The sequence below is a fragment of the Octopus bimaculoides genome, chromosome 10, assembly GCF_046866305.1.
Source record: "Octopus bimaculoides isolate indiv1 chromosome 10, ASM4686630v1, whole genome shotgun sequence".
Taxonomy (NCBI): Eukaryota; Metazoa; Mollusca; class Cephalopoda; order Octopoda; family Octopodidae; genus Octopus; species Octopus bimaculoides.
Genome location: NC_142937.1, coordinates 14670827 through 14698162, shown reverse-complemented (window position 1 = coordinate 14698162; position 27336 = coordinate 14670827). Strand labels below are relative to the sequence as shown.

Below are 27336 nucleotides of genomic sequence, written 5' to 3'. Positions count from 1 at the left end.
CACAATCAACAACAAGGCTCCCGAAGGTACACCGATGGCAAATTTTACAATTAAAGAAGTCGGGACTTATATTATGATTGAAGCTCATGGTATGTACCAACAACTTTATTTCTGTTTTATGTGTTTTTCATTACTTTTTAATGATTTTCCCAGAAAATGAGAAGAAACAGGTATGATGTTATGTAGAGCTTCCAAGACTGATGATTATGATGAAGTAAGGGTGGTAGTGTGATAGGGTGGGGGTGCATGCTATACTGCTTCCAGTATAGTAGTCAAGCTGCCATTATACTTATTAGTATTACTAGTTATGCTATACAAAGCAAATAAAGTATTCCTTTATAGTTAAGCATTGGATTACACTTGAAATTTCCAATGCTGAGTTCCAAACAACCACAATGGTGAAACGTATATAGGAACTAGTTTTATCATAATTTCTCCTATATTTGCTCTCTCTTTCTCTCTCCTCCTCTGTCTGTCTGTCTGTCTGTATGTCTGTATGTCTGTATGTCTGTCTGTCTGTCTGTATGTATGTCTGTCTGTCTGTCTGTCTGTATGTATGTATGTATGTATGCATGTATGTATGTATGTATGTGTGTGAGTGTATATATGTGTGTGTATATATATGTCTATGTATGTATATTAAAACGTATGTATATGTATATATATGTGTATACATATGAATGTATATGTGTGTATACATCCATCTTTCTTTCTTTCTTTCTTTCTTTCTTTCTTTCTTTCTTTCTTTCCTTCTTTCTTTCTTTCTTTCTTTCTTTCTTTCTTTCTTTCTTTCTTTCTATATGTAAAAATCAGGTACTGATTACTTTCGTTACACCTATTTTGATTTTACCTTTTATCCTTTATGAGGTCAGTAAAACTGCATCAAAGTAGTGGTCTTGATAAGACCAAGTAAAACCGTCAGTGGAAAATAGTTCTTCCTCATGGCTACAGTCTACTGACTGAGCCTGGTAAAAGAATGAATGAACTCCATCGATGTGTATGTGTGTTCACACAAATATATGTATTTTTCTTATATAACAATATTTTATAATTTCTGTGTAATTTTCGTTTCAGGCATCACTCTTGTATGGGATAAGAGTATGAGGTTATATATAACATTAGAAAATAAATATATGGGCCGAGTGTGTGGCCTTTGTGGAAACTATGATCAAATTGCTAATAATGACTTCAGGGACAAAAGCTCTTTCCCAGAACATACACAAAGTCCATTGGCATTTGCTAACAGTTGGAGGGTCAGAGAATCTTGTGCCATTGTTGATAAAGAGCTTCCGAATCCTTGTGTATTGAATTCACATCGACAGTCTTGGGCAGAAATGTCATGCAGGATAATCTTGGGCAAAATATTTGAACCATGCCATTCATCGGTAAGTATCACCAGTCTCTATGTTTTGGCATCAACATTAATTAATGACAGATTTTAAAAAGCAAATACGGTAGATTGCTACAAGGACTAACTCTGAACAGTTAAGCCCACTAAACAGATAAGCCCACTGACTGCACTTAAACTTTGTAACTATTCCATTCTGGGAGTCTGTGCTACCAGTGGAACAACAGAGTGTGTGCTGTGTCTCTCTGTTAAATTAAGCTATAAATATTGGTGGCAATAATGTTATATATTTATATGTATGTATTTTGTACTTGTTTCAGTGATGGGACTGTGGCTGTGCTGAAGTACTGCTTTGAAATGTTTAGATGAACAAGTTGACCCTGGAATTTTTTTTTTTTTAAGCTTCTTACTTATTCTGTTTGTCTCTTTTTCACATAAGATAAATATAATATAATTATTATATCTATCTTATGATATTTACTTTACTTTATATTATACTCATTTATTGTGCTTTTAATTATTAATTTTTCTATATGTGATAGTGGATTTTCATCGATGAGTTCTTGAAAATTGGTTATTTTCCCTAAAACTATATATATATATATATATATAAACATAGTTAAGGGATCAGCAACAGTTGCTTCACCACATACCGAAGTTCAGAAAAAGCAGCTAAAGTACTAGGGGATGTAAAGAAGCCAACATTAGTTGTCAGGTGGTTATGCTAGTGGTGCTGGTGGGGGACACACACCAACACACACACACATACGCACACACACACACACACACACACACACAGACACACACACACACACACACACACACACACATATATATATATATACCATATTTGATGGCCTATAAGACGCACAAATGCATAGGACGCACCCTAGCCTAGGCTATACTTTTGTAAAATAAATTACCACTAAAGTAATGTTTTAATTCCTCCACTTACCTGTATATCCTTGTTATTACCGGTAATTATAAGCATTTTATTGCATCCACATTCAATATAAACATACCATAGGTGATTGGTATGATATAAATATACCGTAACCGATTGTATAATTTTGGCCAACAGTTGTGAGTTTTGAGCCTACATTAAGTGTATTGGATGCAGGGATTTTTAAAGCCATTTTTGAGTAAAAAAGGTGTGCTTTATAGGCCACCAAATATGATGAATTCTCCCTATATATATATATATATATATAATAATATTAGGGACAAAATCCAAAATTACAGGTAAAAAACTCAATTAAAATCAATTTATAAAAAATTAAAATTAAATTGAGCCTTATAGATAAAGTATATATATAAAATATATAGTTTTAGGGAAAATAACCAATTTTCAAGAACTCATCAATGAAAATCCACTATCACATATAGAAAAATTAATAATTAAAAGCACAATAAATGAGTATAATATAAAGTAAAGTAAATATCATAAGATAAATATAATATAATATAATATAATATTATATTTATCTTATGATATTTACTTTACTTTATATTATACTCATTTATTGTGCTTTTAATTATTAATTTTTCTATATGTGATAGTGGATTTTCATCGATGAGTTCTTGAAAATTGGTTATTTTCCCTAAAACTATATATATATAAAGTGAAGTATATTTGCCATTTAAATGTGGCAGACCCCCAAGGGTGGATGTTACTGTTGCTTTTAGCCCCAGGAGAACATCTCCTCCAGCTGGCTTATCGACACATATCTGTGTCCTGTCTATTTTTGCCAAGGGAAGTTATCCTTCCCATCTTGATCTGCGATACGTACGGACCCGAGTTTCAGGGTTATTTCCCTTCTTCAGCGTACGATAATCGCCGACCTTTGATGAGAATGACAATCCCTTGGCAATATATAAGTCTTTTTCCAGTGAAGTTATTCACTGATATCGAAAAAGTGAAAACAAGCAATGTTAAATCTCTGAACGAGGTGTTAACAGTAACTGCACGATAAAGTGAAGTATATTTGCCATTTAAATGTGGCAGACCCCTAAGGGTGGATGTTACTGTTGCTTTTAGCCCCAGGAGAACATCTCCTCCAGCTGGCTTATCGACACATATCTGTGTCCTGTCTATCGTACGCTGAAGAAGGGAAATAACCCTGAAACTCGGGTCCGTACGTATCGCAGATCAAGATGGGAAGGATAACTTCCCTTGGCAAAAATAGACAGGACACAGATATGTGTCGATAAGCCAGCTGGAGGAGATGTTCTCCTGGGGCTAAAAGCAACAGTAACATCCACCCTTAGGGGTCTGCCACATTTAAATGGCAAATATACTTCACTTTATCGTGCAGTTACTGTTAACACCTCGTTCAGAGATTTAACATATATATATATATATATATATATATATATATATATATAAACATAGTTAAGGGATCAGCAACAGTTGCTTCACCACATACCGAAGTTCAGAAATAGCAGCTAAAGTGCTAAAGCTCCAACAGATAGCAGTACTTGTAACTCACAAAGGCAAAACAAGAAGAAAAAAACAACGAAACTAACCAGTCTTAGTTAATCATAGACGCGTTTCTGGATTAGAATGGTAAAAACCTTCATTTCCGTCATCAGTATGATATTCTAGTTTGCAAGTCTGAAGATGCAGGCAATTATGCATATTACCAGCACCTCCGAACCTACATAGGCCAGTCAGCTCATCATCTCTCTCTCATGGGGAGAGATATTGAGCTGACAGGCCTATATATATATATATATATAGAGAGAGAGAGAGTTTATTAATTCATAATCTACTAACTACAAGTCACTTGACTTTAAGAATATAAGTAATAATTATTGATATTACACTTGACTCACAGAGGCAATATATTGTACATGTGAATGTATTAACATAATGTAATATGAATATACCAACATAACCTTTCTATTGGACAGCCTTGCCTGGTAACTGACCATGACAATCTTTCATTTATTATAATAATATACTCACTTAGATGACATGTTGGACATACAACTGTAATTTGTTAGTTGATATACAAATGAGAAAATAGTGATAACATCATTGTACAATGTTATTACCATCACTCTATATAATAATAATTCTATAAGCTTCTCACGAAACTTAGATCATTCTAAACAGTAAAATGTTGCTATATAAAAGTCACAGTAACCAAATTTATTAAATGTCAACTTGTTCTATGTTTTCTTATAAAAACATTTCAAAACAAAGATAAAAAGTGAACATTTAAACCCAGTAATTTAATTATTTTATTTCAAAATTAAGTTTCTGTTTCAGTATTTATTTCCTAAACTTAATTGAATTGTAAGCAGACAAATGAAGCACACATTGTTTATTTTTAAGCCTGTGGTTTCAGCAGAGATCAACTCTTGGTTGTTGATCTTTGCCGTATATATAAAGGATAACATAAGTTATTTCTTGGTTTTATTTTAAAATATATCAGCCATACATGTGTGGTAAGAAGCTTGCTTCCCAACCACATGGTTCCGGGTTCAATCCCACTGTGTGGCACCTTGGGCAAGTGTCTTCTACTATAGCCTCGGGCCAATCAAAGCCTTGTGAGTGGATTTGGTGGACAGAAATTGAAAGAAGCCTGTCATATATATGTATATATATATATATATATATATATATATGTATATGTTTGTGTGTCTGTGTTTGTCCCTCTACCATCGCTTGACCACTGATGTTGGTGTGTTTATGTCCCTGTAACTCAGTAGTTCGGCAAAAAAGACCAATAAAATAAATACTAAGCTTACGAAGAATAAGTCCTAGGGTTGATTTCTTCAACTAAAAGGCGGTGCTCCAGCATGGCTGCAGTCAAATGACTGAAACAAATAAAAGAATAAAAGAATTGTCATTTACATTGAAATTTTTGGAAATTTATTGTTCTTTATATTATAAAAGTCAGTGTCTTTCATAGATGATCATTAATCCATGCTGTACAAAAAAATGCTTTTGGTATTGAAAAATACTCATTGTATTACCTCTTTGTTAGGTGGATCCAAATTGGTACTATACTTCATGTCGGGATGATTCTTGTTCTTGCGATAGAGGAGGTGACTGCCAGTGCTTCTGCACGGCTGTTGCAGCATATGCTGCCCGCTGTTTGAGAGCTGGTATTTGCATCAACTGGAGAGCACATGAAATGTCCACATCCGAAGAAGTTTGTGGTAAGTTGGATATTGCACAAAAGTTTAATAAAATGTTAATCATTTGTAATAACTTTCGGCAATCCAAAAATTATTTATATTGTCCTTTTGTTAGTAGTATTTACTGTATTTTAACATGTGTAAGGAACCCTCATGTATAAGTAACCCCTTAATTTTGGGGGCTTAACATTTAGAAAAAAGGTTTTGTAAAGGATTATAATACTATCTATGTATAAGAAACTCCCATATTTTTTAAACTTGATTGTTTTGAGTCTGGTTACTTAGTAGAAATAGCAGAGAGATTAGACCAGATTCTTTTTGATACAATAACTACCGGTCAGTTACTGAGGTTGATGTATTCGACTTGCCCCTCCTGTCAAATCACTGCCCTTGTGCTGAAATTTGAAATCAATATTTAGTTTCTTTAGGGTAGCAAACTGGCAGAATTGCCAGCATGCTGGGCAAATTGGTTAGCGGCATTTCATCTATCTTTATGTTCTGAGTTCAAATGCTGCTGAGGTCATCATTGCCTTTCATCATTTTGAGATTGATAAAAATAAGAGTACTGGGGTTAATGTAATCAACTTACCCCTCCCCTAAAATTGCTGGCCTTGTGCCAAAATTTGAAATGAATATTTAGTTCCCTTTCACAATATCCTGATGTCAAGTTCTGCTGGTACTAAGGTTTTTGTTCATTCCACATACAAGCTGTGATTCAACTGACTTTAGATCTCTCTTCAAAAATTATGATATTAAACTCATTTACCCTTTCTAAACTTTTTTACATTATTTTGAGCTCAAAACTGACTGGGGTTAATTTCTGTTAAGTTTGATGAAAGAAGGATCTGTGAAACCAATAAAAAAACCAAAATGTAATTAGGGATGTCTTCCTTGAAATCATTTGGTTTTCTTCCAAGTCAAAAGGCTCCAAAATTTGTTATCATACTCAAGTTAATTTCAGTTGTGCTGTTAGGAATCAAACAATCAAATTTTGAATGTACAACAATAACAGCCCCAACCAGTCTATCCATATTAAGTTTTCTCTGACTATGAAAGATAAATTTCCTTAAAAATACAAGCAATCCGACCCCATAAAAATAAAACAAACAAACAATGTTTAATTAAAGAACATTATATGTAGCCCTAAACAGAGTTAATGTTTCTATGAAGAGATTCTGGGGCCAAAGCAGATTTAGCTTGCCTGCAAATATATTTAATATAGTTTTAAATCACAACCACTTCTGTTGTTGATCAGCTGCTCTCGTTTCACTTGGCTTTATCACCCCTTAAAATCCTTCATGAAAAAATTTAAATGTTTACATGATATCTTTATTCTTTATCCAAATTTATTTTGAAATAGAAATCAATCTAATTTAGTTGCAGTTGGCAGAAAGGCTAAAATACCAAATGATATGTGTTTTGCTACTTTGGTTATGGCCTTTCATTTCTGAAAGGGCATTTCATAAAATCATGCAGCATTGGGTGTTACAAAATAGCACCAGTGATATATTTGAATCAGTTCATTTATCTTTTTTCACACACACACACACACACACACACACACACACACACACACACACACACACACACACACACACACACACACACACACACACACACACACACACACACACACACACACACACACACACACACACACACACACACACACACACATTACATGTTAAGTGTGTGTGTGTGTATTTATACATATATATAGCATCATCATCATTATTTATGGAATGGGTTGGACAGTTCATAAGGAGATGGGAAACCAGAGGACTGCATCAAGCTCTAGTGTCTGCTTTGGCATGGATTGTATGGCTTGATAATGTTCCTAATGCCAACCACTACAGTGTGTACTAGGTACTTTTAACATGGTACCACCATTAATGAGGTCAACAAGATACGCTCAAGACCAGTTCTCTCAACTGAAGAGAATGTAGTATTGAGGCAGATAGCTTTTTGCCAACATATATAATTAAACTTTTATCAGGAAAATGTTGACAGTGATTTCCAAGTTTTGTTTTGCTTGCCTTCATGAGACTGCAAATATTGCATACCCAAGCCAAGACTTTGTCAACCTTTTCGTTGTAAAGTTTAAATAAATATGCACTCTACTGAAAGTATTATGTAATCCTTCTGTATATATATTGAAGGAGCTTACTATCTTAATCAAGAAACCTCTTCATGGTCATTTGACCTGCTAAACATAGCAGCATGTCGTTCAATCTGCCAAGACTTCTGATCAATCATCATCATCATCGTTGTTTAAAGTCCGCTTTCCATGCTAGCATGGGTTGGACGAGTTGACTGATGACTGGCAAGCCAGAAGGCTGCACCAGGCTCCAATCTGATCTGGCAGAGTTTCTACAGCTGGATGCCCTTCCTAACGCCAACCACTCTGAGAGTGTAGTGGGTGCTTTTACGTGCCACCGGCACAAGGGCCAGTCACATGGTACTGGCAACGGCCACGCTCAAAAAGGTGTTTTTTACGTGCCGCCTGCACGGGAGCCAGTCCAGCGGCACTGGCAACAACCTCACCCGAATGATTTTCTAACGTGCCACCAGCACATGTGTCATATCTTACAATATTAGAAAAATGGCACATTGGATAATGTGGTCCTTGGTTCCTTACACATGAGGAAAAGACAAAGCTAGAATGCATTTGCTTTTGATCATACATCTGTTCGATCAAGGACTGGGGTTTTATTACTGTCATCATTACTATGGGCAGTCTACATTTTTCCCAAATCCTTTATTTTCCTTCTAGATATTTCCTTCCTATTACAATGTTATATCAAACTTTTAATGATGTATGTTGAAGACAATAAATGGTATTTTTCTCTTTATTTCTTTCTTTAGGAATTCAGTGCCCCACCGGTCGGGAATATTTTCCATGTCACACCTCCTGTCCCAAATCATGTGTAGACTTTGGGAAATCTGATTTTACTTGTACTACTGGAGAAGTTGAAGGGTGTTTCTGTCCAAATGGCACTTATGAACAAGAAGGTATGACCTAAATATTTTATTAGAAATCATTTTTGTATATATATACCATCTATTGAAAATAATATATTCTTAAATAACCTTGTTAATGATTTAATAATAATGATAATAGCAATGAAATTTAATCAAAATCTCACTAATTGCACTGTTAAGTGAGGCTTTTCTTATCATATTAAATTAGACACCACTTTATTATGAATTTAGTTAAAATGTTTTTATAAAACACACACCGGTAAATATTAATTTTGTCAGATATTTTGCAATTAGAATTATAATATAATTATTTCTTCTATAACTTACGAGAGAGAGAGGCAGCTGTTTTATAAATTTGATAAATAAAATTTAAATACAAACCCAGCTATGATAATAGGGTTTGTATTTGAGAATACCATGCAGCATCATATCAAACATGGTATAATCCTCCTCCTCCTCCTCCTCCTCCTCCTCCATAATCTACAGAAAATAAGGAAATTCTCAAATGCAGGAAGACTTTCAGGACAGCTTAAAAAATCAGGCAAATACCCCTTTACACACAATGGGCTTCTGCAAGGTTTCCAGCTACCAAATTCACTCACAAGACATTGGTCAGCCTGAGGCTATAATAGAAGACAGTTGTCCAATGTACCTTGCAGTAGAACTGGATTCAAAACCATGAGCTTTCAAAACTAGCTTTTTGACCACACAACCATACATGTGCCTCTGGGAACAAATAAGATTGTTGGCCCTCACAGTTAGCTTCTCCTGATTTAGTCTTGTGTGTGACCATCAGAGGTCAGCAATGTAAATAACCTTTTCACATAAACCAACAACTTAACACATGGCCAGTAAGCACTCATTTACACAAACACACACACTCATACATGTGCGCATGCACACAGACAAACACACACACACACTCTCATTCTCTCTGAGTTCTTAATTATCAATTTCATTGATAGAAATAAAATACTTTTTGACTGAACTGCTTATTAGTTACCAATTTTTTATCATCTAATTTTTGTCTTTCTTTGTTTCAGGTGATTGCGTTCCAATTAGCGAATGTCTGTGTACTGATCCATCAACTGGAAAGACTTATAAACCTGGTACAGTGGTTATGATGAACTGCAGGAAATGGTACGTATGCATTTTTGCATGTAGTTCTCAGGGACATTCAGCATAACACAGAATGTGACAAGGCTGGCTCTTTGATTTACCGATACAACTCCAGCTGAGTTGACTAGTGCTATGTGAAATAAAGTGTCTTGCTCAAGGACACAATATACCACTGGCTATTGACCTCAGACCTCATGATCGAGAGCCTAAAACACCCTAACCACTAAGCTGTATTCCTTCATCAGACTATTATAAGTGTCTATTAAATCATCTGTATGACTCCTCTATAACTTTTGACATCATGTTTATGCAAAATATATATATTTGGACTTAAAACTTTCAGCTTTCAAATTACTCTGTCAAATATAATACTTATTTAGTCATTGTTTAGAATTAATCATGCACTATCTTGTAGTAGCTTTGAAACGTTGATGATGCAGTTGTATATCTTCAGAACGACGTAAAGTAAATGTGTGAGGCAGGATCTGGTTAGTTTAGATGTAAAATAGGTAGAATATTCATGTTGGGTAGGACCACCTTAAATGCTAACAATAATATAATGCAATCTTTACATTATGTCTGTAATGAAATATTATCTCTCTGTGAACAGTACCTGTTTTGAAGGAGCATTTAGATGTCAAGAGGGACCTGGGTGTGATACCACAACACAGTTCCCATCTACTACTACACGTAAGTATTATTTGTTTATTTGAATTGGCAGGGTATGGAGCACCTGTAAAATGAAATACAAGTATTGTTTAGACAACTTACTATAAGCAAAATAAAAGGTCACTGTGTATAGGTGTAGTAATTGGTGTTTGTGAAAAAGAAAGCAACCATTGGACTGATGTGTGTTACCTATTTCATTATTTCATTGCGTGGTTTTTGAAAGCTGTGCAAGTCATGTGAGTAGGAACTGTCTGAAAAGTATGAGATAGCTATGAGGTCATGATGAATTTAGCACATAGCTAAGTGTTTGTCACGACTCATTTCACAGCCTCTTTATGTTTGCGATAATTCTCCAAGGCAAAGCAAAGAAGTTCAAGCTTGGCTGTTCAAGTGAATGTTTGTATTTGTATGTTGATAATCTATTTCTTGCAGCCAAGAACTTAGAAGAAAACAAAGAACCTTAGTGTGGAATTGAGAGGCCTTAAAAATCAATTTAGCAAAGAGAAAAATATTAGTTAGCAATAAAGACATTACTACCAATTGGGAATTAGCCATGTGTCATAGATAGAAAGGAAAAATAAGAACTCTACTCTTTTTATCAACTATGAACAATGATGGCATCCCTTTATTTCATGAGACTATAGAGCTGAGCCTGGAAAGTCTTGTTTCAGTCTCACTGCTTTGACTGTAGACACCCACAAATGAGTAGTAATCCTGATTGAAGTGACTGCTCTTGAAGGTGTTGTATGCTAGTCTTGTTCTGGTGCTGTTTTTCTGTTGGTTTTGCTTTCCTTCATAGCATCCCATTTTTATTAAGTCTTGCCTAGTTCCACTTTTCAACAATAAAATGATGAGTACATAAAATGTCTTGTGGAATCTCAGGAATGATAACTGAAAAGAAGGGTTTCTGTGTTGAAAGATATGCACAAGAGTAATTATCTGTTAAATCACCCAAGAACTATCTGTCTATAGCTATCTGGTCAGGTGACTTGCCTGAACCAATGCAACTCTTCCACACCATATGTCCCAGTCTTCCAAAGTAGTCTTCATATCCTCAACTTGATATCCAGCATCTTCCATGAGTTGATTGATATATGTTCTTGGTCTGCTGATACCTGTATGTTGATGTGTGGGTTTCTAGAGGAGATCACTGGATATTTCATCCTTGCTTTTCCAGCAGTATCTTGATTAACATGTTCTTTTTTGACAACTGAGGTGATGGTAGGAAGACTGCCATACAGTTTCTGCTTTGTTGTGTCTATATAGTAGTCTTTCTGCCAAGAAAGACTGAAAACTTCGCAGAGCTTTCTTGTGTTTGTACTGCCAACTTTCTTTTCAAGTCTCTTGTTCAGTGTCCATGTTGAAGAGTCACAGAGAAATAATGATTCAACAACCATGCTTAATTGCTCAGAAATTTCTTTAGAATACATGATAATTTCCATCACCTTGGTTACCATATCAGCTGTGCAGAGGAAGTTGGTGGAGGGTGGGTGAAAGCATAATAACTCAAGTAAAGATTGGGAGGGAACAATTTTGGGGGTTGTTGCTGTTGTTCACATCAAGAAGCTTCAATCCTTGAGCAAAGGACAGCTTGTATGATGCTGCTGCATGAAGTGTTATACTGCATAGTAATGCATCATGGGCACTGAATAGAGATGTGTAAAGACTGGAAAGAAATGGGGGAAACATATAGAATATCAGTGTGTATAATATAGAATATCAGTGTGTATAAATGATAGCTCACAAGTGAATTGAGAGAACTGGGTATCAAAACATTTAGCTGTAGTGTACAAAAGAGAAGAGTGTGATATGTTTTGTAGAGAAAGAATAATGACTTTGTGAAAAAATGTCAAATAGTGTATGAAGAAGAGATGTATAGGAAAGGAAGAACTATGAAGAACATAAGCAGAAATAGTCAAGACTGGTCTCAAGTTGGTAAGACTTACAAAAGAGATGATGAAGAACAGTGGCAAGATGGATACTGTGCTGAAACAACTCAGGCAAGCACTGAAAAGCAGAAGTAAAATGTCACTGCTACTGATAATGATGATGATAGTGGTGGGGGTGATAAGGATGATGATGATGATGATCAATTGTTTTAAATTATAGACTTAATTATTTTATAGAATCTAAAGACAAAATGGATATTTGTTTTTCCTTCTTCTTTGCTATATGTTTTCTTCTTTTGTCTATCTATTTCCTTTTTACAGCCTATCACTTTAGTAACACCTTCCCATTGAATTTTCTGTCATTTTCATAGATTTTATTATTGTATTATCAGCATTTTAGAGTTGAATTCCCTCCTTTCTTCCATCACTACAGTGAGGAATAAACAATAAACATAATTTGCTTCATTAACCCAACATTAGCTTTCTTTGTGAAGGAGAAAATTATCACCAGACTGTCTGTTGCATGTCATTTATTACGTTGTACATGTCATCTACCAAAAGATTACATCATAGACACGAAGTTCATAAGATATACAGGTGTTATCTATACGTAACGAAAATCCATTCTTAAAATCTTCAAATTAAGTGGCCAAACTCAGACCAGTATTTCACAAGAACTGTTTCACTATAAAGCTACACATTGTCTTCTTTCTCTTCAGTTGTACTACAATGTTTTCTGCTTTCCATAACATGACAACTGCTTACCATCTGCTATTTAAACCAAGCCTGTGTATCTTTTCTTTTTCCCTAAATTTTGTCTTGCATCTCATCCCATATCTGTGTAATGTACCATATACCCTACCATTCTTCGGGACAGCCTTCCGTAACTCCCTACACCCTGACTTTTTTCATTTATCCACTACCATGCTATAGTAAAAACATAGGCATTTGACATTGTTAACCTCACTCACCTTTCCTCATACTTCAAAGTTTTATCAAAAGGTCGATGTTAGGCCTCACACCCTACTAAGTTTAATGCCACTTTGGTGCTTGTGTGTCAAAGTAGAGTTCATACTACAAACCATACAGACCAGATCCTTGATTCTTGCCCCATCCCCATTTTTGCTACAGATGTTCAGTCCAGACATCAGCTACACCTGTCTCTCCAGCTAATGAAGATCTATAAACATTGCAATCCTTGAATCTCCTCTCCTGCCCAGCATATAAAATAAATTAATCATTGACCTTCTATCACAGATTTTCTAACCAAACAGCAACAACAAAACCAATTCAATTATGAGAATTTCTTCATTAAAATTTTCATGATTAATATCTCTTTTCAGAGCTTTGTGTTGGTGATGACAAAATGTTCTGTGATGGATTCTGTGCTACTATTTGTGATGGAAACAGAGAATGTCTTTATGATCTTGATGAAATCAATTGCAGTAAGTTTTATACATTATTAAAATTATATTATTTCCTCAAGTTATGTTCTGTTAGAATTGAGCACATTGCTTCCAGTCTGTCAGGAATTTCATTCAAGACTAAAACATTGATAATTGATTGATGAAAATTTTGATTATTATAAAAATACTTCAGTTTTCCAAGCCTTAAATATTGCAGTAATAGAAATCATAAATTACAATGGAAAAAAATGTGATGTCAGCTAGTTATTAGATGAGAAAATATTGTACATCTATATTTTGCTTCTATTGGATTGGTTCTTGCTACTTCTACAAGAAAACTGCGTGCAGGTACTCAATACTGTGTATGCAGTGCAAATAATGTCTGTACAAAAGATACAATAGAATCTTACAAATACCTTCAGCATTATTTACCTTTGAGGGATATTTGTCCTCATCTTGTTTGTTAATACAACATTTCGGCTGATATACCCTCCAGCCTTCATCAGGTGTCTTGGGGGAAATTTCGAACCTGGGTTCTCATTCCTAAGGTATTTTTCAATGTCATTTTATTATTATTATTATTCAGGTCAGTGCCTGGAATCAAACTTGGAATCTTGGGGTTAGTAGCCCACGCTCTTAACCATGGGCATATGGTGTAGTGGTTAAGAGTGCGGACTACTAACCCCAAGATTCTGAGTTCGATTCCAGGCAGTGACCTGATTTTGCAATGTGAGTATCATTCAATCGTTTAAATAATCATCTTAATAATAAAATCTTCCTTTATTGTTCAGCATCTACGACAGTGGCACCAACAACTCTGTACACAACCCTGTCAACACTTACAAGTTTCTCATCTTATCACACTGGCACTGGATTTTCTTTAACAACACCATTTGGGTCTACAACTCCACCAACTACTATAGGTCGGTAATTACTATTATTATTATTGTTTTACTTCTCAGAGCGCTTGATCTTGTTTGCTCAGGTAGATTCAGTGAGAGCAGACAGCTGCCTACTGTCAGAGGTCTCATAGGGTCTCTTTCTGCTATGATTATTATTATTATTATTATTATTATTTCTAACTAAATTTCCTTTCCAATTTTACAAATTTTACATATTTGCATTCTAATGCAAAGATACCTACAGACATACACACATGCAACATTGCTAAATAACATAATTTTAAAAAGAGGTTTGATAAAATCAAACAGCAAAAATATTTGACATTAACCTTTTAGCATTTAAGCTGGCCATATCTGGCCCAAATATTCTATGTCTTATACCCAAGCTGACCAGATCTCACACTTACTCTACAATTTCGCTGTAAAAATAAACACTCACAATAGGCGTAGGAGTGGCTGTGTGGTAAGTAGCTTGCTTACGAACCACATAGTACCGGGTTCAGTCCCACTGCATGGCACCTTGGGCAAGTGTCTTTTACTATAGCCTCGGGCTGACCAAAGCCTTGTGAGTGAATTTGGTAGACAGAAACTGAAAGAAGCCCGTCGTATATATGTATATATATATATGTGTGTGTGTTTCTGTGTCTGTGCTTATCTTCCCAACATCACTTGACAACCGATGCTGGTGTGTTTACGTTCCCGTAACTTAGTGGTTCGGCAAAGGAGACTGATAGAATAAGTACTAGGCTTACAAAGAACAAGTCCTGGGGTTGATTTGCTCGACTAAAGGTGGTTGTCCAGCATGGCCACAGTCAAATGACTGAAACAAGTAAAAGAGTAAAGAGTAAAAGAGAGTACATCATAGAAATTTACAAACTAGAAGATAATGCTTGATTAAATCAAAACAATGTGAATGAATAATCTGAATGCTAAAGGGTTAATGCATCTGATTTCCAAAATATATTTGTTTTGTATAAAAATATAAATGTTGACATAATTAATATATTATCATTGTCTTATGTCTTTTTGCAGAGTGCAAATATCCTTACATCAAAACTCCTTGTAAGAAGAAATGTGAAAGTTTCTGTCATTCAGTAGCACCACCAGAGGGATGTATAAAAAATGAAACTTATCCTTGTGTTGAAGGTTGGTGTTGCTTTAAAATTTTCTCTTTGAAATATTTCTCTAATCAAAGCTTATTTTGATATAAACGTTGCATCGTCTTCCGATGAAAAATATTTTTTGACTAGAAATATTGGTTTGAAGTTTTAGCACAAGGCCAGCAAGCTCGGGGGAGGGGGTAAGTTCATTAGAATGACCTCAGTGTTCAGCTGGTACTTATTTTATCGACCCCAAGAGGATGAAAGGCAAAACCAACCCTGATGGCATTTGAACTTAGGACATAAAATCGTAAGAAATGCTGCTAAGCAATTTTTCTGGTATGGTAATGATTCTGCCAGCTTGTCACCACTCTTCAACTAGGAACATTTCTTTCTACTATAGACATTAGGCCTGAAATTTTAGGAGGTGAGGTAGTTGCTTACATTGACCCAGTGCGCTGCTGGTACTTATTTTATTGACCTCAAAAGGATAAAAGGCTAAGTCGACCTTGATGGAATTCAAAACTCAGAATGTAAAGATGAATGAAACGCTGCTAAGCATTTTTCCCAGCATGCTAACAATTCTGCCAGCTCACTGCTGTTTTTCAACTAGGGATATTAAAATGAATTATACCTTGAAATGTAAAGTTATTGAAGTAATTACTTTGTTATTTTTATTACTGATAGTTGAATGGTTTATTGCTAGTTACTTACTTAAGTACCAGTTAATCTACCAGTGAATTGTTTTTTGTGCCAGACAAACTGAACAAAGTAACTACTTAAGTTACTATTCTATGAGTGTTTAGTTATGCAATTCTTCGTTTTTTGGCTACTATTCTAAACTTAGACTTAAGCAGAGAAACTCTGGTAGAACTTCCTCTTCGTTTTCCAATCCTGCTAATGTTTACATGTCATTCTAAAAATAAAGAACCACATCATCAAAATCTCAAAACTACCAGATAATGCATCGTTAAATCAAAATAATGTGAATAAATAAACATTACATTTGACGAAGAAATCTGAATGTTTAAGGGTTAAGCATGCTCATCAAAAGCAGATTTGAGTCCCAAGTGGTTCTTATTATTTCTATAACTATGGTTAAATGAAGTAATATTTTATTAAGAGCATAGCTTCATTGAATGGTAGCTATCCTGTTTTTGGCAAAAGTCTTTTTTTGTCTTTTATATCTGAGGACTATAAAATAAGTAGCAGTACCTAGATATGGGGCTTCATATTGACTAGTGTCTTGTGAAGGTTATTTGGTTGATAAAGACTGTGTTGAAACCTCAATGAGAAACTTCCCATTTTTGAATGAAACACACTTGTGATGTTTGTTCTGTACTGAGTTGTAGACATCTTTTTGTCACCTTCCTCATCAAAAATGCTGTGAACCAGTGAAGAGATTACCCTATTGTAAACTTGTAACCAATGTCACTGATTGTGTTATGAAATAAATGTAGAAAAATAAACAAATCACTAGTTTATAAAATTTAGTTAATGAGGTGAAATTTAGTTCATGAGGTAATACGTAAGAGAGCAGTTAAGTATCAGAAAACAGAGAGAACTGGACTATATATTATTAATAATTTAGTTTCATCTTTCTACATTTTGAGTTAAAATATTGCTGGATATCAGCTATGCCATTCATTCCTCTGGGTTTTATATAACAACTACTAGTCATATGCTGGCATCAAGTCGATATGTTTCTACCTTTTCTGTGTTCATTTATGATTTGGCTCCAATGCAGGAAATCATTATGTTGAAACACTGAACCTGTTGTTTCATAGATACTTAGTTTTACATCTCACCTGACATGATATTTTTAACTCCCCAAATTCCAAAATAGATGTAATAAGTGCTACAAGAATGTTAGGACTGACCAATCTCCTAAAATCCAGCATGAGATTTAAAATAATTAGCCTTGTACCTTATCGAAAGTAATCAATGTTTCTATTGAAAAAGTTAAGCAATAGAATTTGAAGAAACTAGCGATGGTTTCTGTTGGCAAATATTAAAAAGTAAAAGTGCCAAAAAGGAATAATTTTGTTTGCTGTGGGGAAGAAGAAAATCTAGATATTTCAGGTAGAGTCCATAAACAGAAAAAGTAATAATTCCTTTGCTATTTTATTTATTTACAGGTTGTGATTTAGCACCAGGCTTCTCTATAGGTCCTACTGGTCCTGTTAAAGAACTCATGTGCAGTTGCAAAGATGAAGTGAATAATGTAACACGAGAGGTATGACTTACCAATAATAACATAATCACCTCTACCAACACTATCATTACATTATTATGATGAACATGATCATCATCGTAATGATAAAGATCATCTTAAGCATCATATTTACTATATTCATTGTTATTACCCACTATCTTCAATAATGCCCAAAGTTATGAATAATAGGAAAAATATTTATTTATAAATCCTTTTGATATAGATATGTCTGAGACTGCCCTGGGTGCTGTGATACAAACATTGTTTAGTTTATGGTGATTGAAATTAAAATCTGCCTCCAAAATTTCATGTTAATTAATGTTCTAAACATCATCTTAGTAATGATTAAGTGTAGTGTATTTCAATGGAAATATGGTGACAAAAGCATTAATCAAATGCTTCAGATTAATATATAAATGTTTGACCTTCCATAATCACAAGCATCCAAACAACAGATGATCAGTCCTTCTGACTTCAGGAAGTGTGAGTATCACCAACATTAGCAACAGCATTGTCATCACTTACAACACTAACATCAATAACAAGCATATCATTAACACCACTTACTAAGCTTACCTTCATCCTTTCTTGTTATTACTATTCCTAGAAATACGTCTGCTTATTTAACTCATATGTTACAGAATTATTTCTAGAATTAAGGCAGTGAAATCTCTAAAACTGTTGACTCCTCAAATTAATGCCTAGCTTTATGGTTTTTTCCCACCTTATGTTTCAATTAATTATCAGAATAATAAAGACTTCAGAAAAATAACTCATAATTAAACTGGTGTTAGGAACATAAACTAAAATGGAATTTCAATGGAAAATTTTAATTTAGATAATTTTAAAATGGAATTTGTATCATATAACCAGGGTCAATTTCAGGCATGTTGGTATCAAAAGGGTTAAATTCTTGTGACATCAACCTAATTGAAAGTCATTTACTGTAGTCAAAGTCAGTTTTTCTCTGGTCAGATTACATACTTTCTAATATAGGTAAACAGTATTAACTAAGTAGTAATAGAAATTTCAGTCTAAAAGCTTTCTTTTGAAAATTGTAATCCAAAAATGTATGCAGGGCAGTGTAAATGAATATCATTATACTTGATGTTAATCCATTTTCCCTATGATGTATTGCTTAATTTTTAAAACACAGTTACTGAATTTGAAGGCATAAATGATGCACCGGCATTGCATGTTCAAAGGAAAAAAGTTTTTGTGCATTAAAACACAAAATTAACTTATGGGAGGTGCAACTTTGCATTTAGGACTTGGGGTGATTTCTTTTGAGACAATTTTTTCTTTGCTAAAAGTGCTTCTTACTCACCATCAAACATGGTATATTGTCAAATCTCCCATCAGATGCTTAAATTTAGATATTTATTTAAATTGTCTAGAATCAGATTAAAAAAAGTATTTGACCATAATTGCATTAAAGGAAAGATATGTAATTAACTATATATTATCATACTTCAATTTTCAAGTTTGCTGTTCTATGTTTGGGAAAATTATTTCAATGAAAAGTCTTTTAAATCAAGACTTAAAAATTATATTCCCACACAATTAATGTTCATTAATTGATTGTTTGTCTTAAATCAATACCGATCCATACTGGACAACTGATTCCAATTAGCATGTTTTCTGTGTAAGAAGAAAACTTGCTGCTTTGTAATTATGTTGCAACACTTCTTAAATATCTCAGGTGAATGGCCTCTTGTTGAAGATTGGTGGAATTCTAAGATTTCAGCTTTGTTTTCTTGTTTAATTTGATGTCTATAAAACAAAAGCCAGTGAAAGCCAATGATTTCAAAATATATTGAAGCAAAATTTAATGTACAATTTTTTTTAGGCTTATGAAAGCTGGGACCGAGGATGTGACCGTTGTGAATGTTCCAATAACACAGTTACATGTAGAAATAGCTGTGGTAGTATAACTTGTCCTCCAGTAAGTATAATTCTTTTAATTACTAAATTAAGAATAAGTGAGAGCTAATTAACTTTATCTTATATCTTTTACCTGTTTCAGTAATTGAACTGCAACCTTGAAGAGTTTAGTTGAATGAACTGACACTTAGTACTTGTTTATAAGCCTGGTACTTATTCTGTCAGTTTCCTTTGTCAAACTGCTAAGTTACAGGGATTATATAAACAAGCCAACACTGTTTGTTAGGCTGTGTGCTGGACAAGTACAAACACAAAAGCACACATGCATGCACGCACACACACACACACACACTTTCACATACACAAACACTCTTACTTGATGGAGCTGGGGTCATCCCAGGTGAGTGACCCCAAAGACATCATCATGAGTAAAGCTGACCAGGTCCACCAGAGCTCTCCATTGAATGGTTATGAGTTATGGTTTTCAGGTTGTTGACCTTGGGTCTGTTCAATCAGGGCTGACCGAGAGCCAAACAGCAACAGCGACAATGTGACCTAGGTCAGCATTCACAAGTATTATCATGTTATGATAGCTTTTCAAATATATTTATTGTTGTATGCTTTTTAATCTGTGGAGTAAAAGCAGTTTACTACTTTATTTACAGGGTTTGGAACTCATGACTCCTGCTGGAGAATGTTGTCCTAAGTGTGTACCAATAACTACCACATCACCATATGTAACAACACCAACAACCTTTGTGACATTAAACGGAACACAAACGACAATATCTCCCTCCCTGCAAACATACCCATCAGTACCATCAACTACACCTGAAGGTTTGAATTCTTTTTACAAATTGAACTTGTAACTGTACACTAACAAAATATTCATCAATTTATACAGTGCTCACTCTGTCTACAGTTGCATATTACACCATCCTGTAGTACATATTTATAGTTCAGCAGTGTTGGACTGAGAATTAATCCTTTACCATTCTGATTACTCTGTCTAATGTAATGCTTATTAATTCTCATTGTTTTGAATTACTCATGCATTATCTTGTAGGTTTGAGATTTTGATGATGTGATTGTTTATTTTTAGAATGATATTGTACAGGGTGTCCACAAAGTCTGGGTACATGGGGATTAACACATACTTTAAGAAATTATTATTTCTTACATTTAATTGTTTATGTTATGATTCTATTTACTCCATGTACCCACGTGGGGATTAACACATACTTTAAGAAATTATTATTTCTTATATTTAATTGTTTATGCTATGATTTTATTTACTCCATGTACCCAGACTTTGTGGACACCCTGTACAGTATGATGGTATTGTAGAAGAGAAAAGATCTAGCTAGTTTGAACATAAGGTAGAATATTTGAGCTGATTATGGCTGGTTTAAATGTGAAAGGGTTAAATGTCTATTAAAAACACAATGCAAAGTTAGAGATAATGTACAAACATTTGATCACCATTGAATTGATTGAACAACATCCTGAAAATAACTTTACCACTTATTATCTGTACCTATTATTCTGAAATTTGTGATAATGTATTACATTTGCATTGTAGAATGTATTGTTGTGGATTGGATGTCATCTATGGATCCACTTTTGATACCTGATGAGCGAATACAAGGCTACCCAACTAAAGTAGGCATAGCTTCTGATGCCAGAGTTAACAGACCTGGTTGGGCCGTTCCAGTTGATTTAGTGTTGCATCCTTTACTTATTGTCACTGTGGCTACAGATGATGAACCACTTGTTGAAGTACTTAGTCAAAAGCTTGTAACAAATGCCAAGAAATATGCAGTTTTTATTAAGACTAAAGATAATGAAGAATGGGCTGCTGTGGACCAGAATAAAGAAGAGTCTGTGAGTTGTTTTCCATTGTATACTGAGTTTTTATGATATTTTTCAAATTTGACTTTGTTGTTGCGCAAAAATATTCTAGCTGTATCCATTCCATTGTTTTCTTTCAGATAAAGTCTCTCTAGAACTAAATTTTCCAAAGTGCCTTCTTTTTTTAAATACAACATAGTGTGATTTGAGGGTAATTTGGTTGCTAGTTCTTGCAGGTTAAATGATAATGTTGAGGCTGTTTTTCAATCCCATCAAACAAATAAGGAAACAAAATCCTCCAGAGCAACACCTTTTCCATTTCATCCACTGAGACCATGAGGCAGGCAGACAAGTTTTATGTCTTTTAAACACAGCAACTAAAATGATATTAAATAAAGACGAAGGTGCCAGAGAGGCACCTTCAATGAAACCAATAATGTTTATGGATAAAGCTATATATAACTCTCTTATTACAAATGCCATCAACTTATCCAGCTTACACACACACACACACACACACACACACACAAATTAGTTCTGGGGTCAATTCATTCGGCTAAAATTCTACAAGGCAGTGGCCCAGCATGGCTGCAGACTAATGATTGAAACAAATAAAAGATAAATGATAAAAGACATATTAAATTGAGTGGTCGTAATTGGAATGCTTTTGTGTGCTAGATTACTGAAATACAAAATGTGTGGCAGAATATATATACATATATATACATAAAGTGGTGTACATGATGGCATATAAACAGAAATCAAGTTCATTTTATCATTTGTTTCTGCTTTTGGTTTTAAATTTTATCTCTGAATCATTTTAATCTGTTTCTAAGACAGTAAGAAATAAAAAAAAAAACAATGAGTCATATAATCTTACAGGGATACAGGAAATACAATGAATATTTAATGTATTAATAATATCATAAAAATATGTAACATTATTATAATGATTTAAATTTCTTTATTATACACCTGTCAACTTGGACAATAAATGTAACATGCTATCCCAAATATGGTTATGAAAATATTAGTAAAATTTGGCTTTATCATATTTTGGGGGTTAAAAATTTGGTAGAAAAATGTGCAATATACATGAATAAATGTAGTACTTTCATTAAAGAAATCTAAATATTTCTTGCATTCTACTAGAATTATTAGCCTCTGGATTTCTTTGTCAAATATTCTCAGGATAATTTCCCATGATGGTTATGCAAACAACCTTTACTTTCTGGGTCAGGCTACATTTTATGTATCAAAGATTCAGCTGTGCATTGCCCCTTAATTCAACTCCCTCTTTATACTATGTGTGTTTGTTTGTGTGTGTGTATTTACCATGACAAGTATAAGTTTGAAAGCTATGTCAGTGGAAAGGAGTTCCAACTAGATGAAATCTCCAAGCAGTTTAAATGCAGAAGTATCTGATATCCAAATGGCTAACAGTGTCAGCAGAAGGGCATCCAGGAGTTATGATCTGGATGCAGCCTGGCCCCTCAGTGTGTAAGAGGCCAAGGGTCGAAATACTTGGCTGAGGTGGGTCCCTTCTCCGAAGACTTTCCGCTGTTCAACTCACTTAAGATTTTCTTAGCAATGTGTGTGCGTGCGTGCATGTGTGTGTGTGTGTGTGTGTGTGTGTGTGTGTGTGTGTGAAAATGAAAAGCACATTTCTGCTGGTTATTATTTTCTTCTTTAATAATCCTTGGCCATTAAATAAATATATAATATCCATTAAAAAAATCATTGTTCTTAGTTTCCAAATATATAGTACTGAAAATTTTACTGATTATATATATATATATATATATATATATATATATATATATATATATACTTAACATTTTTTCTTTATCCATACACATGCAATTATATATATATATATATCATCATCATCGTTTAACGTCCGCTTTCCATGCTAGCATGGGTTGGACGATTTGACTTCGGGTTCCACCAGTCCTCAGTCAAATTGTCCAACCCATAGAAGCAAGGAAAGCGGACGTTAAACGATGATGATGATGATGATGATGATGATGATGATATATATATATATATATATATATATATATATATATATATCTATCTATATATATATATATATATATATATATATATATAATTGTATGTGTATGGATAAAGAAAAAAATTTAAAACCACAAAACCTCATAAAAAAAGAACATTTTATTATTATTTTATTATTCAAGAACCCCTGTCTGAGAATTTTTTTTTTCATCAATTTATCTAACTTACTATATATTTGAATTTTGCAGTACTTTACAGGAGATGTACTGTATAAATTTCCCCCGAAAACCTTCATCAGAGCTTTGAAAATTGTTCTACTAGAACCTTTGGTAAGTACAGAGAAAGTGTACACAGTCCAACTGATTCTTAATGGTTGTGAGAGGCCTTTATTGACTACACCGCATACATCGACTTTGTCATCAACAACAACTTCTCTTTGTGACAAACCGAATGAAATTCATGACATATGCCGCTGTACACCAACTTGTGAAGATATCCTTGCTGGACGTGAATGCAAAGTGAAAGCTGATCAAATTGACAGCTCAGGTATTGCAATACTATTGTTTGTTTTTTTGTTTTTTTTACTTATTTTGCTTTTTTAAGCTTTGTATCTATTGAAAATTTGCTTCTAGAGATAAAACAGCAAATTGACAGAAAGAATGCAATGCTGGATATATGCATTGCAGTAGTTTTGTTTCTGTATACTCTGAATTTCCATCTGGTTTGACACCAGTTTGATAAACAAATTGGATGCCATTAGCAAAGTTCACTTTGTTGCAAGTGTACAAACCAGCTCTCAAGTCAGAGAATAGATCTGCACCGTGGTGCATTGTTTCCTATTGCAGCAAAATATGATTTACAGTTTATCCTTACCAAAGACTTAGAAGCCATACACAGAAATCCAAAGGTGCTGCTTTTTGTCTTCTTTATATGGTTATGCCATTAAAATGGTAATGGATGTTATCCTCCTTCTGATTGTGCCATTAAAAAAGTAAGAGCTTTTGTCTTATCTTTTCTGTCTATGCTAATAAAAAAGACAATGGACACTTTCCTCTTTTACACACACACACACTGGGCTTCTATACAGTTTCCATCCACCAAATCCACTCACAAGACATTGGTCAACTTGAGGCACTTGGTCAAGGTTCTATGCAGAAGACACTTGATTAAGATTCTATGGAGTGAGATAGAATGCAAAACCAATGTGGCAACAAAAACAAACTCAGCCATGCTGAGGAGGGTGGGGAGTAGAGGGAAAGAGAGAGAGAGAGAGAGAGGAAAATCGAGAGAAAGACAGAGAGTGAGAGAGAGGGAACATATTAGTATCGGTTTCAAATTTTGGCACTTGGCCAGCAATTTCGGGTTTGTGAGTAAATCGATTACCCAACTCTATTGCTCAAGTGGTACTTATATTATCAACCCTGAAAGGATGAAAGGTAAAGTTGACCCCAGTGGAATTTGAACTCAGAATGTAAAGGCAGATGAAATGCTGCTAGGCATTTTGCCCTGCATGCTAATGATTCTGCTAGCTTGCCTCCTTAGAATGCACATTGATATTGAGAAGTGGAAGTGTAGACAATGATGCAACAAAAGGAAAGTTTATTATTCTATCATATTTTTCAGGTTATTGCTGTCAATGTACTGAGGGTATGATATATAATGCCACTGGCTTTTGTATAAAGGAAGAAACCTGTGTATGTACTGATGATAAAGGAAACCATCCATTCAAGGTAAGATGTTCTCTCTTTTAGCCTTCTTCATTTTGTTAACATTTTTGCTTCCATGTGGGTTAGATAAATTTACAAATTTAAACATCTGCCTCTATCATCAAAGCTAGTATTAACATTATTTCAAAATACTTAAAGTGAACTATATGTCTTACTATTCTTCTCTTTTCTCTTGTCTGGTACTTTCATCATGATGATGTGAAGAAATAAACATACAAGATGGTTTGTTCCATGTAGAAACTGCAGGGGCTACTTAAATTATTGCAAGCTCTTCTCCTGACAGCAATTAAATCCATTCTAAAGTTGGAAACTTTTTATGTATCATAAACAGATATGTTAGGGTCATTAGTGTTTCACCCCTTAGCTTGTATGCTCGGCCTGAGTTCACCAGCAAGGACTGAATTAATCTTCACCTGCAGTAGGGTTCTGTCTGTGGACTCTTATCAAATACAGTCACCTTAAGTTAGTTTTTATCTTTTTCATGGCATTCTTCAATTGTTTAGGCACCAAACTAATCTTCCTCAGGAAATAGCACCCCAATCCCAAAGGAAAGTTGCATCAGCTGATGGTAACATGTGCCCCCATTCCCTATCGAAATAAGGAATGGGGGCATGTGCTATCTTTTGACAAGAGCCTCATCTAGCAATTCCTGATATTTGGCTGTTGTCAAGAGCCATCGTCATCATGTCACTATCACCATCATCACTAGTACCACAATTTTTAATGTGCCATGTAAAAAGCACTGGTGCTGGTGCTATGTAAAAAGCACCCAATACACTCTGTAAAGTGGTTGGCGTTAGAAAGGACATCCAGCTATAGAAACCATATCAGAACAGACAATAGATCCTGGTCTAGCTCCTGGCCTCACCACCTCGGGTCAAACCATCCAACCCACATTAGCATGGAAAACAGATGTTGAATGATAATGATGATGATGACTCTCATCCATCCCCTGTTCTTCCTCATCATTACCATGGTCTTTATCCACCACTTTGTTATTAATTGTTTTATTAATTATTATCCTTGTCATTCCTTAAATGCTTAATATTTAGGTGAACTAAAATCCATAAATTCCTGTTTAACATCAGTTAACTATCTTTCATGCTAAACATTAAAAATATTTTCAAATTTCCTTCTAGTTCCAACTAAATTTCTGCTTATTTTTCTATATATTTATATACAGCCACATGAGAAATTTATTCAGAAAGGTGAAGAATGCAACAAAGAATGTGTATATGAATACAACTGTACATTGGAGTGTGTACATATTTGCAACTTGGAATCTTGTGCTGAAGTGAGTTATATCCGTTTTCAGAACATTTTCTCTACACTAGATAAATAAATAGTAATTAAAAAGCTTTAAAATTCAGAATTAAGTTATATTCTTTTCTACTCTAGGCACAAGGCCTGAAATTTTTGGGGAGGGTGCCAGTCAATTAGATCGACCCCAGTATGCGACTGGTACTTAATTTATCAACCCCGAAAGGATGAAAGGCAAAGTCGACCTTGGCAGAATTTGAACTCAGAACGTAAAGACAGATGAACAATTAAGTTATAAACATAATTGTTCCGTACTGTTGTTATGAATCTTTGCTCTTGTATTTGGTTTGTAGGATTCTTGGTGTGAATTCATATGTTGAAGACAGATCTGAAGTAGACACAGACATAGACACACACACAAAAACATGCACACAAACACATATAAAAATATGCAAATACATACACACACACAAACACAAACACATGCACTCACATGTATTTTTGGTCCTGTTTCCACTTTCCAATGTATTTCTTGCTTCAATTCACAAATTTAAAAGCTAAGCCTTATCTGGGGTCCCCCAAAATCCAATACATAAATTTCATTGCTGTTTCTAGCAGATCAAGTGACCATGAAAAAGCTTCCACACCAGCATGCATCAATATTTGGTCGCAGCTGAAAGTGAATTTCTTTTAATAATGAATTATGTCAGTCATTAGTCAAGACATTTATATATAAAGGATATTTTAAAATTTGTTCATTGAATTATATATTATATGTTTAATTTTGTTTACACCAAATTATTTTTTCTTTTCCTTGTT

General features: G+C 34.3%; 1 protein-coding gene across 1 annotated transcript in view; it reads left to right on the top strand.

Annotated features, from left to right (window-relative positions):
• The first annotated feature begins 34 nt into the window (after positions 1 to 34).
• The window catches only part of LOC106875009 (uncharacterized), a 149036-nt gene continuing 121734 nt past the window's right edge, over positions 35 to 27336 (top strand). The window contains exons 1-16 of the mRNA XM_089359092.1: positions 35 to 89; positions 1075 to 1385; positions 5344 to 5518; positions 8363 to 8509; positions 9523 to 9619; positions 10209 to 10288; positions 13500 to 13601; positions 14354 to 14485; positions 15497 to 15610; positions 17703 to 17800; positions 19629 to 19724; positions 20329 to 20500; positions 21246 to 21547; positions 23779 to 24076; positions 25154 to 25260; positions 26441 to 26551. Of these exons, the coding sequence (XP_089215218.1) occupies positions 35 to 89; positions 1075 to 1385; positions 5344 to 5518; positions 8363 to 8509; positions 9523 to 9619; positions 10209 to 10288; positions 13500 to 13601; positions 14354 to 14485; positions 15497 to 15610; positions 17703 to 17800; positions 19629 to 19724; positions 20329 to 20500; positions 21246 to 21547; positions 23779 to 24076; positions 25154 to 25260; positions 26441 to 26551 (2397 nt within the window). The remainder of the gene's footprint in view (positions 90 to 1074; positions 1386 to 5343; positions 5519 to 8362; positions 8510 to 9522; positions 9620 to 10208; positions 10289 to 13499; positions 13602 to 14353; positions 14486 to 15496; positions 15611 to 17702; positions 17801 to 19628; positions 19725 to 20328; positions 20501 to 21245; positions 21548 to 23778; positions 24077 to 25153; positions 25261 to 26440; positions 26552 to 27336) is intronic.